This window comes from Salmo salar, chromosome ssa02 (genome assembly GCF_905237065.1).
Source record: "Salmo salar chromosome ssa02, Ssal_v3.1, whole genome shotgun sequence".
NCBI lineage: Eukaryota > Metazoa > Chordata > Actinopteri > Salmoniformes > Salmonidae > Salmo > Salmo salar.
The window spans coordinates 47997089-48011651 of record NC_059443.1 but is presented as its reverse complement, the minus strand read 5'-3'; the positions used below and the strand labels follow the sequence as shown (position 1 = coordinate 48011651).

At 44.4% G+C, this 14563-nt stretch overlaps 1 protein-coding gene across 1 annotated transcript in view; it reads right to left on the bottom strand.

Moving 5' to 3' along the window:
* Nucleotides 1–14563, bottom strand: part of phactr4b (phosphatase and actin regulator 4b) — a 28887-nt gene that overhangs the window by 13235 nt on the left and 1089 nt on the right. Inside the window, 5 exon segments of the mRNA XM_014169671.2 lie at nt 2181–2537; nt 6411–6914; nt 7799–7879; nt 8202–8363; nt 14489–14563. The exon segment at nt 14489–14563 is cut by the window's right edge and continues 1089 nt beyond it. Of these exon segments, the coding sequence (XP_014025146.2) occupies nt 2181–2537; nt 6411–6914; nt 7799–7879; nt 8202–8363; nt 14489–14552 (1168 nt within the window). The 5' untranslated portion in view covers nt 14553–14563.

Below are 14563 nucleotides of genomic sequence, written 5' to 3'. Positions count from 1 at the left end.
CGCCGGCACAGGTAGACAGGGAGGGACAGGTAGACATCATAGTCGCCCTCGCGTTTCCAGCAGGACCAGTAGAGGGGCAGTTGGGAGTCATTCTGGTTCTCACCCCCCTGTAGAGTGGAGGCTGGCAGGGGACGAGAGGCACGACACACAGGCCTTCAGCTCTCATATAGGCTGGCTGAATGTATACACTGTGTATAGGGTGACCAGACATCCCTGATTTCCAGGGACAGTCCCCAATTTTAGTGGCCTGTCCCTGGCTAGAGCTGTCCCCCCCAAAAATATCCCCGATCTTTCCCCTCAGAAAGAAAGATGCAACTGTTGATATTGAGGTTTATATTTCAATAATCAAAACGCTGTATCCAGTCAGATTTGCATGTACAAATTGTCTATCCCTGTACCAAACTTGTTTGACCATTTATGAGAACGTTTGATCATTGATACAAACATGTAACCACTGCATGAACAACCATGCCCACCAGGCTGCTAAACAAGTGATTCTAAAATGACTAGCCTAAGATAACTGTGGAGGGGTAATCCATTTCTGTGTTAGAATTAATACAAGTATTTGAAAGGAATATAGTGAAAATTGATAGTTCCATACCATTGTTTTTTTTATATTTTTGCACAGCTAGCCCCATATAAAAAAATCCATGATTTTCATTTCCAATATCTGGTCACCTTAACCTTAACTACACATACACCAGGGTGGTGTTCATTTGGGCACACCGTAGCACAACATTTTAAAAACAGTCCAGGTAGTCCTTCCTGGTTTCAGTCATTTATTTTTATGTGTGGTGTCTAATGAACACGACCAAGGTGGATATGCTTACACTGAACGCACTACCAGCACCCAGAACAAGAGGGTTTGTATAATTAGAGTACTGCGCTAAGTGTCTGAGGGGCTTGCCTGGGCTGTGAGAGGGGCATCAATGGGGAAAGTGAAGAGGTAATCAAAACTCCTTCAGTTTCGGGCCCTCTAGGTTAGCCGGTGAAGTAATCACTCTGTACCTAGCTACCTGTTAGGAATTTTCCTAATTAACTGGTGGAATACCTTTGAAAAGTCACTACTGGCTCAGCTAGCATTCGTATACACTTTGATATATTTCAACAGCAGCTGGGCAAGCAATGATTGCATATTCAGTATCATGTCAGATGAGATTTTAAATCTACAAGTATCTGATAACTTTTCCCAGTAGTTTATGATAACCTTGGTTTGAACATTACCTAACAAAATGCACTGGCCAAAATGCATTGTTGACAATAACGGAACGTATTGTTATTGTACCAAATTAAGAATGCAGCAAAGCAACTTCTTAATGCAGTTTCTCCTTCCTGCTAGATTATGAAAAGGTCCCATTGTTCAGAGTATTCTATGCCACCTCTTAACATATCCGACATGGTTTAATACAACGGAATTGTTGACATAATATGAGAGCTGAAATGTCTACACACATTCTAGAACGTACATATGAAATAGCTTGACAGACTATAGATGGCAAATAGGTGACACGAGCGCATGGCAAATGACTTCCAAGCCTACTAGCTCCAGGCTAAACCAACCAACCTACATGTAAAAATGACACAGGAAACTAGAGGGAATATATACAAAAAATGTGTTTAAAACAGTCCTAAGGTAATAGGCGTATCAGATCTCAAAGAGAACAACAGTGAATAAAGTCGGGCTCCCCTGACGAGAAACTCCCCTGGTAAAAACAACAATAATGTTGTCTTCGTATGAAGCTGAGCAGCAGCAGGCTCAGAGCCACCAGAGTCAGTGGTGTCCTGGGAGAGTACAATGCCAGGGAAAATCTTCTCTGCTGCTGCTGTCTAAAATAGTTCAGTCTTATTCAGTTATCGTCTGGGAAACAGCTGCTGCAGCCGCAGGGATAACATCATTATAAAGATGAGTGGCAAAGTGTGTGTGAGAGAGATAGAATGCGCGCCACGTGCACATGTCCCTTGTAGTAACGCCTATACATGTAACGTGAGTCTTCTACAGACATGTATGCACGTGACTACATGTTACACGAGGAAGCTCCACTGAGTGAATGTGTGTGTGTGTGTGTGTATTGATGCAAGCTGCACCTGGTCTCCTCTGGCATCTCATCAGCTAATTCTGCCATCCCATGATTAAACAAGCAGCTGCGGTCCCTACTACTACAACCACCACTACTACTCACCCAACATGGCAGTATTAACGCCCCTGTTGACGGGCTTGGGCAGTGGGAGGGGAGGCTGCTTGGTCGCCTGGGGGGTGGAGGATGGAGCGAAGGACACTACTGCTGAAGATTGGGGGTTGGCGCCTGCAGAGGAGACAGTTCGGGCAGGCATTGCAACTGCAGAGGAAGAAGAGGAGGAAGAGTACGTTGTTGCAGGGTGGTTGGATGGGGTGTGGGATGAGGGTGACCCTTCGCTGCCGGGTTCGGGGGTGGAGCTCATCAGCCACTTGGGGGGCATAATGGACTGTTTGGGGGGCAGAGACTCTCGGAGAGTGTCCCGCAGCAAATCTGGGTCAGGAACAAAATGGCTCTCTGATTCTGCAAAACACACAGCACACAAAACACATGTTACATAACATACACAAAGAGCACTATACATTTAGTAACTAATCATCATCATGAGAAACACGAGCGCATTCGTGTCAAAGACCGTACACACAACAACTCGCTACACACTGCTAGCCTTTTTGGACGTGTTTGGCTCTTTCAAAAATGGAAAATATACTATCTCACCCCTAAAAAACATAAATGTTGCAGTCTTGGGTTGAAGCACTGAGCCAATTTGTGCCATTCACTCAGCCACTCTAGTGTGTGTGTGTGTGTGTGTGTGTGTGTGTGTGTGTGTGTGTGTGTGTGTGTGTGTTGTGTGTGTGTGTATCAATGGGATTGTCATTATCAGGGGATCAGCTGTGTAGATAAACAGTGCTGTAATTACAGTCCTAAACCCCCATTCCCTAGCCCTCCACCCTGCTTCTTATCCCACGCCATTCCTCAAATCACAAGCTGATGTCAGCGAAAATAGGAAATAGTGCCTTCAGAAAGTATTCACACTCGTTCACTTTTTTCAAATTTTGTTGTGTTACAAAGTGGGATTAAAATGTGTCCTTTTTTGTCAATGATCTACACAAAATGCTCTAATGTCAAAGTGGAAGAAAAATTCAAACTTTTTTTTTTAATGGAAAATAAAACCATAATATACAGTGAGGGAAAAAAAGTATTTGATCCCCTGCTGATTTTGTACGTTTGCCCACTGACAAAGAAATGATCAGTCCATAATTGTAATGGTAGGTTTATTTGAACAGTGAGAGACAGAATAACAAAAAAAATCCTGAAAAACGCACGTCAAAAATGTTATAAATTGATTTGCATTTTAATGAGGGAAATAAGTATTTGACCCCTCTGCAAAACATGACTTAGTACTTGGTGGCAAAACCCTTGTTGGCAATCACAGATGTCAGACGTTTCTTGTAGTTGACCACCAGGTTTGCACATATCTCAGGAGGGATTTTGTCCCACTCCTCTTTGCAGATCTTCTCCAAGTCATTAAGGTTTCAAGGCTGACATTTGGCAACTCGAATCTTCAGCTCCCTCCACAGATTTTCTATGGGATTAAGGTCTGGAGACTGGCTAGGCCACTCCAGGACCTTAATGTGCTTCTTCTTGAGCCACTCCTTTGTTGCCTTGGCCGTGTGTTTTGGGTCATTGTCATGCTGGAATACCCATCCACGACCCATTTTCAATGCCCTGGCTGAGGGAAGGAGGTTCTCACCCAAGATTTGATGGTACATGGCCCCGTCCATCATCCCTTTGATGCGGTGAAGTTGTCCTGTCCCCTTAGCAGAAAAATACTCCCTTAGCATAATGTTTCCACCTCCATGTTTGACGGTGGGGATGGTGTTCTTGGGGTCATAGGCAGCATTCCTCCTCCTCCAAACACAGCGAGTTGAGTTGATGCCAAAGAGCTCCATTTTGGTCTCATCTGACCACAACACTTTCACACAGTTGTCCTCTGAATCATTCAGATGTTCATTGGCAAACTTCAGACGGGCATATATATGTGCTTTCTTGAGCAGGGGGACCTTGCGGGCGCTGCAGGATTTCAGTCCTTCACGGCGTAGTGTGTTACCAATTGTTTTCTTGGTGACTATGGTCCCAGCTACCTTGAGATCATTGACAAGATCCTCCCATGTCGTTCTGGGCTGATTCTTCACCGTTCTCATGATCATTGCAACTCAACGAGGTGAGATCTTGCATGGAGCCCCAGGCCGAGGGAGATCTTTTGTGTTTCTTCCATTTGCGAATAATCGCACCAACTGTTGTCACCAAGCTGCTTGGCGATGGTCTTGTAGCCCATTACAGCCTTGTGTAGGTCTACAATCTTGTCTCTGAGCTCTTTGGTCTAGGCCATAGTGGAGAGTTTGGAATCTGATTGATTGATTGCTTCTGTGGACAGGTGTCTTTTATACAGGTAACAAGCTGAGATTAGGAGCATTCCCTTTAAGAGTGTGCTCCTAATCTCAGCTCGTTACCTGTATAAAAGACACCTGGGAGCCAGAAATCTTTCTGATTGAGAGGGGGTCAAATACTTATTTCCCTCATTAAAATGCAAATCAATTTATAACATTTTTGACATGGATTTTTTTGTTGTTATTCTGTCTCTCACTGTTCAAATAAACCTACCATTAAAATTATAGACTGATCATTTCTTTGTCAGTGGGCAAACATACAAAATCAGCAGGGGATCAAATACTTTTTTCCCCTCACTGTATCTTCATTAGGTAAGTATTCAACCTTTTGAGTCAATACATGTTAGAATCACCTTTGGCAGCAATTACAGCTCTGAGTCTCTGGCACACCTGGATGGTACAATATTTGCCCATTATTCTTTAAACAATTATTCAAGCTCTGTCAAGTTGATCATTGCTAGACAGCAATTTCCAAGTTTTGCCACAGAGCCAATTTAAGTCAAAACTGAAACTAGGCCACTCAGGCACATTCAAGGTCGTCTTAGTAAGCAAGCCCAGTGTATATTTTGGCCTTGTGTTTTAGGTAATTGTCCTGTTGAAAGGTGAATGTGTCTCCCAGTTTCTGTTGGAAAGCAGACTAAACCTCTAGGTTTAGGACTTTGCCTGTGCTTAGCTCTATTCCATTTCTTTTCATCCTAAAAAAACCCTCAAATCTTTGCCGATGACAAGCATACCCATAACATGATGCAGCCATCATACTTGAAAATATGAAGAATGGAATTATACCACTCCGTGGTGTGTTGGATTACAGGTTTCCTGTACAGGCTTTCTTTGCATTCTGTCATTTATGTTAGTATTGTGGAGTAACTACTATGTTGTTGAGCCATCCTCAGTTATCTCCTATCACAGCCATTAAAATCTAAACTCTAACAGTTTCCTTCCTCTCTGGCAACTGAGTTAGGAAGGGTGCCTGTATCTTTGTAGTGACTTATTTAGGCTTGCCTACAAAAGGGTTGAACATTTATTGACGCAAGACTTTTCAGCTTTTCATTTTTCATTAATTTGTAAACATTTCTAAAAACATAATTCCACTTTGACATTATGGGGTATTGTGCGTAGATCAGTGACACAAAATCGAAATGTAATCAACTAAAAATTCTGGCTATAACAACAAACGTGGAAAAAGTCAAGTGTGTGAATAGTTTCTGAAGGCACTGTAGGTCAGAGAAAACTGAGGGAGAGAGAAAAGGAGAGGGAGAGAAAGAAAGTGAGAAGATTAAGATATAAATCAGGGAGAGTATAAGATCTAAAAGAAACAGCAGACACTAAAGGCCATTTAGCTCAGTGTGTAACAGCTGGAATGGTATCAATTAGCTTTAGCTCTTCAGCAGGGTTACGGTTGAGCTGACAGGCATTAGCTTTTAAGGACAGGAATGGTTAAAACGATAGTGCCGCATTAATTACAAAAGGAGGAGAAGATGAGCTATTCCCTCTATTCCCTTCTGTTCCCGAATAAGACGCATAGCTGGAGCAGGACTCAGGGGAGCAAAGAGGCTCCGAGACTCCTGTCTATATCTGGGGCCAAACCAGAGGACTGAAGAGGAGGAAGACTGACTGGAGGGAGGGCAGTCAGAAAACCAGGCTCCTGGTAGAAGTTGCCCTTATGCAAAGATCTATGATCAGCTGATCCTGTTCAAATCTTCCATTAGGGGGAAAAACACAAACCTTAGATCAGTGTCTAGGGACAGCTTCACCCTACTCCACAGAATAAGGCCGTGTGTGTGTCAAATCAAATTTGATTGGTCGCATACACATATTTAGCAGATGTTATTGCGTGTGTAGCGAAATGCTTGTGTTCCTAGCTCCAAAAGTGCAGTAATATCTAACAAGTCACAACAATCAACATATCTAAAAGTAAAAGAATGTGTTAGTGTTAATAGCTCACCTCTACGGGCCCTTCCCTCCTCTGTGGACGCGTGCCGGGGGAGGGTGGGTTTCCATGCTGTCTCAGCAGGGCGACTCCTCCTACCGTCCTCTGATGGCGCCTTCTGCAGGCCCGGCCGCTTGTCTCCGTCAGAAGGGTGGAGTCTGCCCCCGCGTCTACCCTCCTCCTGTCCCATCCCCTGCCAGGCCATGTTAGACTTCCATTCCCCCTCCCCCTGGGACCGTCCTCCTCCACCTCCTCGCCGGCCCTCCTCCTGCTGTCCAGAGCCTCCGGGGCCACCCTGGTCCCCATGGCGGTCTACGTCCGGGGGGAATCGGACCCTGCGGTCCTCTATCTGGGGCAGCCAGGCTGGGTTCATCTTAAAGTCTGAGGGGTTCATCCCAAGGTCTGAGGGGGGTCTTGTCTGGTTCTCCTGCCCTCTGCCCCCTCCACCACCACCACCCACGGGAAGGGTGTGGCCATTCTTCACGTAGGACTGTTTGGGGCTGTGAGGATCGTCCCCTTCTGTCACAAAAATGGATACATGCAGTGAGACATTCCATACAGTCACTCACACATGAGAAGATCTATAAACTAACACTACTTTGAGTCACTAACCAAGTGTGAGGGAGGGGTTAGTCAGAAATCTAAAAAAGCCATTATCCCTACTCAAAATGTTCTGCATATTTGAGTATAAATGGTCAAACTTAATTGGCTTGTTGAATTAGGGCACATGGACTTTTGGATTGGTTCCCTCTGTGCATCTGGACATGATTTCACAGCCCCCTTCAGAATGAGAGGTTTGAGAAAGGTGTCCTAACTGCCAACCCCTTTGGATCAGAGCTCTGGCCATGGAGTGAAATATGTTTAATAAACGGGCCTCTGCAACACTGACGCCGGCAGAGTGAGTAAGAGCATAGAACACACTGACTTTAAAAGCTATTTCGCTGCAGGGCGCAATTCGTTCCACTTTCCCCAGCTCAAGAAAAACACCATTTACATTTCTTCCCAAAATATATAGTTATACTGTTGAAAAGGAACATGAGAATGAATTTGCCTTTCTTCAACTGCCATTGAGTGTGCTGAATTTGAAGCTGTTACTCATCGACTATGCTGTCTGTGTAGGTGTGATAGCCCTGGACTTGTGTCTGATAAAGATAAAGCCATTTCCAATTTGCTCCCTCCCCCTTGGCTGCCCTAACCCTTAAATGTTTGCAGATCTGAAGGGTCTGGATAGGTATATGCAGGGTAGTGGTGGAGCGTGCACCATGTTGCTTACACGTTACAGATATAGAAACATTGAAAATGTTAGGGGCAAGAGGAAGGGGTAGGAAGCCAACTGGAACTAGCTGATTGAGTCATGTGGGGATCAGGTGAGTGAGTGACATCACCAGTGGCAGCACTCTTACCATTCTCTGAGAGCTCCTTCAGCACTCCCTGTTCTATAAGCTCCTGCCTCGGTCGCCTCATCGACATCTTTCTCTCCAGAACTGCCGTCAACACACAGAATTTAAGCCAGTGCATTAACGCGATTTCTTCCAGATAGCATATAAAACCGAAGATAATATTTCAAATTTTAGTGTGTCATTTCACGTTCCAGAAGTCAAAGATGTAAGTTTACAGATCTTCAACTAAAAAGGATATTATTCTAACCACTATAACAATTGTCTTGTTTAAGCAGACTGGACACACTGGAAAAGGCCATGGCATGTACATATCACCAGGAGACAGGAAAACACACTGAAAGGCGTTTGATAAAGATTGAATGCACAAACATTCAACAAACAAACACAATGAAGCCGGAACACAAACCTTCTGAAGTTTCCGTAAACTTCTCGCTGCTTTTCTTCTTCCTCCACTTCCATGGTTTGAAGATCTTGCCAAGGGTAGAGAACTTGCCCTTGCCCTTGCATGGGAGAGGGGTGCTGTCCCCATCTCCCTCCGTCGTGTTGTGCAGGTGGTCAACTTCATCAACTGGAGCAATGGAGTCAGAGAGAAGAATGGAGAGTCAAGAAACATTGTTGAAATATGACAACCATAACTGGGCATCTACAACATAACAGCACAGAGAGCAGAGGTAACCAGAGCCTAGACATTTTCACAGTAGCCTAGCTGAGCACTAGCTCAGGCAAGCAAAACCTTGTGCACCAGCTGCTGTTTAGCCTGGCCCATGCACTCTGAGTAAAGTGTAGTATTAGAGCATTAGCCTATAGCCTAACTGAGCTAGACTGACAGCCATATGCACTCAGAGTAAAGCGCAGAATAACATTAGCCTAGCTATGCTAGACTAACACCGATATGCACCATGAGTAAAGAACATGGGAGGGCCAGGCTCATTAGGAAGGTTATTATCTTTAGCTCAGAGCTCTGGGACTGTGCATGCTTTGGCAGGGTGATGGTGAAAGCTCATGTACTCCTCCACACATTCACAACCAAGTAACCAACAGTTATGGGAAGGGAGAGTCCCTCTTGCACTGGCCTCCGTCCATAGCTTCCCACAGTCAAGAGTCTCACATTCCTCCCTACTGGGAGAATATTGTTATCAGCCTTTCAACACCAACAGGCTATGTGGAAGCACACAAACACATTTTTCAGTAACAAATATATCTTTAAAAATTATTTGGAGGTAGGACTCGCTCTTTGGCCTGAGTGCGTCTCTTTCCGAGACACGCACAGACATCCAGCTGCCATGGTAACAGCTCAGGTGACTGACAAGGTGCTGAGCTTCACAAGGCCTCTCACAGAACATCTCTGTGAGCCAGGTTCCTCTAAGGTTGAGGTTTTAATTGAGCAGACATAATATTTACTGTGTAGAAGGGCTGGGGCAAAACAACCAACCAGTCCTACAAAAACAGGATGTCCTGGCAATAACACTACTACAGCAATTCGGTTCACACAACAACGCACGCTTAAAAAAAACACTATATTTGCCAGCTGCTGATAGGCAGAGGTAATAATATTATACAATATTCAAAAGACCATTAGTGGAGGTATAGGAAACATGTCAAAAGGTGGAAATGGACTCCAAAACAGGGTCATGGAGGTTATATTACAGAGCTAGTCTACCTGGGTGAGAACTCAGGGTCCAGCTTCCATGGTGGTGGGACTTGAGGCAACATGCCATGAGGAAGCAGAAGGTTGTGTTCAAAAACTCAAACTCTTGTCCCAAGTCGATCCCAACACCCTAGGTAGGGAGGGGTTGGGGGCGGCTGTGACAGTGCAGAGACCCACAGCAGGCTGCTAAACCACATGCGGACAAAACAAAAAAGTTCAGAGGCCAGCTCCAAACCATATACATCCAGCTCCTCAGGAAGTTACAAAAACCAGTGGATTCAGGTCATGATGTCCAAAGAACGAGTTGCTAAATACAGTTGTCTGTAACACACTCCCCCCTGGTTATCCTACACTCAGGCACAGCAGGCTCTGGCAGAGCGGTCTGCCTCTGACAAGGAGAGCACGGCAAGCAGGCAGGTCAGCTAAAATCCACTCAAGCAGGATAAGTGCTGGCTATGCTGGGCCGACACACTCCAGATCCACAGCGGGTTGACTGACTGATACTACCAGAAACACACAGCTGCAGAACATTCACTCCATTCAGCTGGTAGCAAGAAATACAGTTGATCTTATCCCGGAGATTGGAAAGGTGACCAAATGGATCCTTCCTATACCCAAAAGGGTGCCTGAAGAGTGAGTGGAGGTCCGGTGTTTGTAGGCCGTCTGCAGCTGTGTGACTCGGACAGAGGAAGGGGAGGGGGGGGTGAGGTCTGGGAAACACAGGGAGGAAACGGCACTCCACCCTGATCCTAACTGTGACAGAACAAAGACAACCTCCACCCTCACACATCTTACTGTACTGGACATGGAAACAGAGAGCCTGTTTCAACTGATAGCCTGTATTGTAGGCTATAAGCACACAGGACATAATATTAAGTGATAATGCCCGAGAAGGCGGTGTTTGGAGGATATATTGGCACGGGTGTTAGCAAATTGTGCCAATATATCCTTCAAACACCGGCTTCGAGGGCATTATCACTTTTATACAATGGGTTACCAACATATTCAAATAATGATTGACATATTTTCATTAAAAACGTTATTTTGATGAATGTATTCATACTATTTCATCCTTCCACAAGATATAGTCCCGACACAAATCTAGGGTTGCTACCCAAGCTGGCTGGTCGTTCATTTCATCGGTTCGGTTGCTGGAGACATGACCCAGTCGTTCAGTCTAAATGTTCCATTGCCATACTGGCTGGCAACGTTCTTATCCCTTGCTTGCTAGCTAGGCAACTACGGCTAACTTACAGCGCAGCCAGAAGAACAGCAAAATAGCTGCATTTAAATTTGTTTAAGCTGTTATCTAGTGACATTTATTTGGACGCATTCGTAAAATTGAGCTAATGAGGCACAATTTCGCCTGGCATAGAAAATGTGCTCACTTGTCAGGACACTGTTGTTCATAAGAGCTAGCCAATAACACAGCTAACACAATCACTTCAAACTGAAGCTGGAAAGAATGCAAACTAGCTGCACTTCATTTTGTTTAAAAAAAATTCAATTGACACTTCTTTGTAGTTATCCATAAAAACTATTCAAGCGGATTCATGATTTCAACTGGCTGAGAAACGCTGCCTGCATGCCTGGCTGTCTCGTTCCGATTTCTGACACGTTCATTACTATGGGACAGCTGAAGATCAAATTTGAATATTGAAACAATGTTGCAAATGTCGTAGAGACAGAGAGCAAGGTTTATACAAATCTCAGAGGTTGAAAACTAAATGTTAGTCTAAAAGAAATGTGAGATAACGTCTAGATGCTTTTTATAGTCGAGATCAAGTTTATAAATTGCCTGGCTGGGCTGATGAGACAGTGGATTACGCTGTCATATTTTTATGTAAAAACAAAGGACTTAGAGGTCTGGATGGCAAGTTCAAAGTGAATTATGCAGTGACAGCCAGGATACCAGGCTAGACGGTTCTGTCCAATCAGGAAGCCAGTCCATCTAGAGCTTGCCAATAAGGAAACAGGGTCAGACTTGGTCGTCACCAGTTATGTTACATTCCCAAATAAGAAAAAAATCTAATCGCTCAACAGAAATAGGGAACTAACAAAATGAGCCTCTGACAACCAGAACGAAACAGGTGGAGTTTTAAAATGGGTTCTGAAAGGCATCCATGGGGGTGCCTACTGACTGGGTGCTGGCCAAACAAACTCGAGTAGGGTCTTAAGTTAAACACCCACTATGGACGCCCACTAGATTTGCCTGATAGCAGACAAACTAAAGGAAAAGAAAACTCACACCAACTTAGGTAAGGGAGTGCAAATAAACATGGCACAAACCAAACAGGTGAGACAAGATATTGTTTGTTTCACATAAGAGATGCCCACTGAAGCATTGGCTCTGTAGCTCTTAAATATTACCTGAAACTAATGACTGACTAACGAGGCGACAGGTGCAACACATCCTGACCAAAATAGCCAATTTCGACTTTACTATCTAGTGTAAACTGCCAGACTGGGATGATCTCAAAGCAATGCTAATAGCCACACCTCAGACTAGTGATGGGAAGTTAACTAGTCGGAGTTGTGGACTTTTCTACTCATTTAGTCAAAAGAACAAATCTTGACCAATTTTGTTCAGTTCAAAAGAACGGAAAAAAAATGAACGAGTCACTCACAAAAACTAATAATAACTATCGAGTCACTAAAAAGAGTTAAAAAAAAAAAAATTCTGACTACACATCACTACCTCACACCAAGTAGTGGTCATTAGGGGAAATTCTTATAAATGTGAATGTCCAGTTGCAGGTGGTTCTACAAAACAAAAACAAATAATCAGAAAGCTATTAAATCCATGTTTTGTACCGCGCTGGGAGGTTCTTCACCGACACACATCTAGCATTTCCCAGCATCTTTGCAGGAACTAGTCGTTTCTAGTAGTAGATGACAGCAAGTTACACAGTGCGACCAAAACTAAGATCTACACACATGCATGAGTCATCTCTCGCTCGATACAAAACATGGTTTCAATATATTTTTTTTGTAGAATCAAACCAAATGTTATTTGTCACATGCGCCGAATACAACCGGTGTAGACCTTAGTGAAATGCTTACTTACAAGCACTTAAATAACAATGCAGTTTTAAGAAAATACCCCCCCAAAATAAGAGATAAGAATAACAAATAATTAAAGAGTATATACAATAGCAGGGCTATATACAGGGGGTACCGGTACGGAGTCAATGTGCGGGGGACACCGGTGTCGAGGTAATATGTACATGTTGGTAGAGTTATTAAAGTGACTAAGCATAGATAATAACAGAGTAGCAGCAGCGTAGAAGAGGGGTGGGGGGGCAATGCAAATAGTCTGGATGGCCATTTGATTAGATGTTCAGGAGTCTTAGGGCTTGGGGGTAGAAGCTGTTTAGAAGCCCCTTGGACCTAGACTTGGCACTCCGGTACCGCTTGCCGTGCGGTAGCAGAGAGAACATTCTATGACTAGGGTGGCTGAAGTCTGAATTTTTAAGGTCTTCCTCTGACACCACCTGGTATAGAGGTCCTGGATGGCACGAAGCTTGGCCCCGGTGATGTACTGGCACTACCCTCTGTAGTGCCTTGCGGTCGGAGGCCGAGCAGTTGCCATACCAGGCAGTGATGCAACCCGTCAGGATGCTCTCGATGGAGCAGCTGTAAAACCTTTTGAGGATCTGAGGACGGCATGCCAAATCTTTTCAGTCTCCTGGGGGGGATAAGGTTTTGTCGTGCCCTCTTCACGACTGTCTTGGTGTGCTTGGACCATGTTAGTTTGTTGGTGAGGTGGATGCCAAGGAACTTGAAGCTCTCAACCTGCTCCACTACAGCCCTGTCAATGAGAATGGGGGTGTGCTCAGCAACTGGACACGAACATTTATAAGATAACCTTTTACCCGAAAAGAGAAAAGTATTGCCAAGAACAGGTTAGTTGAAAAATCTATGGCATTATTTTGTATAAGCTAAGCTGTAACGTTGAGTATGGAAACATCGTCATATAACATATCTTGTGTAAAAAAAACAGTAGTTAATTATGATCCAGGTTTAGCCTCAGCCCCTTGACTTGCAGGAGCAGTCAGGTGAGCATGTGGTGGAGAGCAGATCGTGTTGTTTTAAGTGCCTCAGCAGCAGGCCCGCTGCCTCAAGTAGCCTGATCACTTACATAAGAGTCTGCTTCCGCAAGGAAAGCCCACCCTCTCCCTCCTCATCCCTAAACTAGTCACCTTCTATGTTTTGAAATGGAGCCTCGATAAGCTTTGACTAGTCACTAGTGGGTGGTACCAGAGAGGTAATTCCAATACCTAAAGTTGTTGGTTGAAAAGATAGCCATTTCTAAACCTGGTTTTGTGTACTTGTGCCTACACACCGGGTCGGACTGGCCATGTGGCATTTCAAATGCCAAATGGGCTGGTTGATTTTTTGCCTAGTGTGCCTGTAACTTGTTATTGGCACACTAGGCTGATTACTCGCTGGTTGCCATACTTCATCTCTATAAAATAATAATACTACCCAACCTCATAGGCTTAACCTCCGTGGGATAACAGACCACAACAATACTAAGGGAAGGGGGATGCAATGGCTCCAAAAAAGCACATAAGCGCCCTACACATTGACAGACAATCCTATTTCCAGTAATCCCTCAGAAAAATGTTTCAATATCTCACAGTTTACTGCCGCAAACAGTGAGGCATGTGTTTGTGTGGCTAATCTTTTTGTTTTGCACACAGCACGTCAGAAGGGTATCCTGCACTCAGTAATGTGGGTGCACGCACACAAGCAGCTGATATTCATCCACATGATCCCAGTGATTTTTAGCATTTCCTGTGGTAAAGAGAGAGAGAAATAAAGTGTGCAACATTGTTGATTACACAATCTCCTGCCCCGCCTCTCCTCTGCCTTCTCTCCTTCGCAGCTAAGATGTTGGAGAAAAAAAAGAGAAAAACTGAACACAAGGATCGTATTATAAGTGAGTGAAAGTGCTTGAGTGTATTTATAAAGGTCCTTGTGTGTAGTTGTGAGGCTGATTATAGAGCATGTGTATGTGAGTGAGTAAGCTAGAAACTCACCTCTACGGTGGATGTGTTGGTGTTGGTCCTGAGCTGGGGTCTCCAGAGGAAGGCGCTGTCCCATGATCCAGCCCC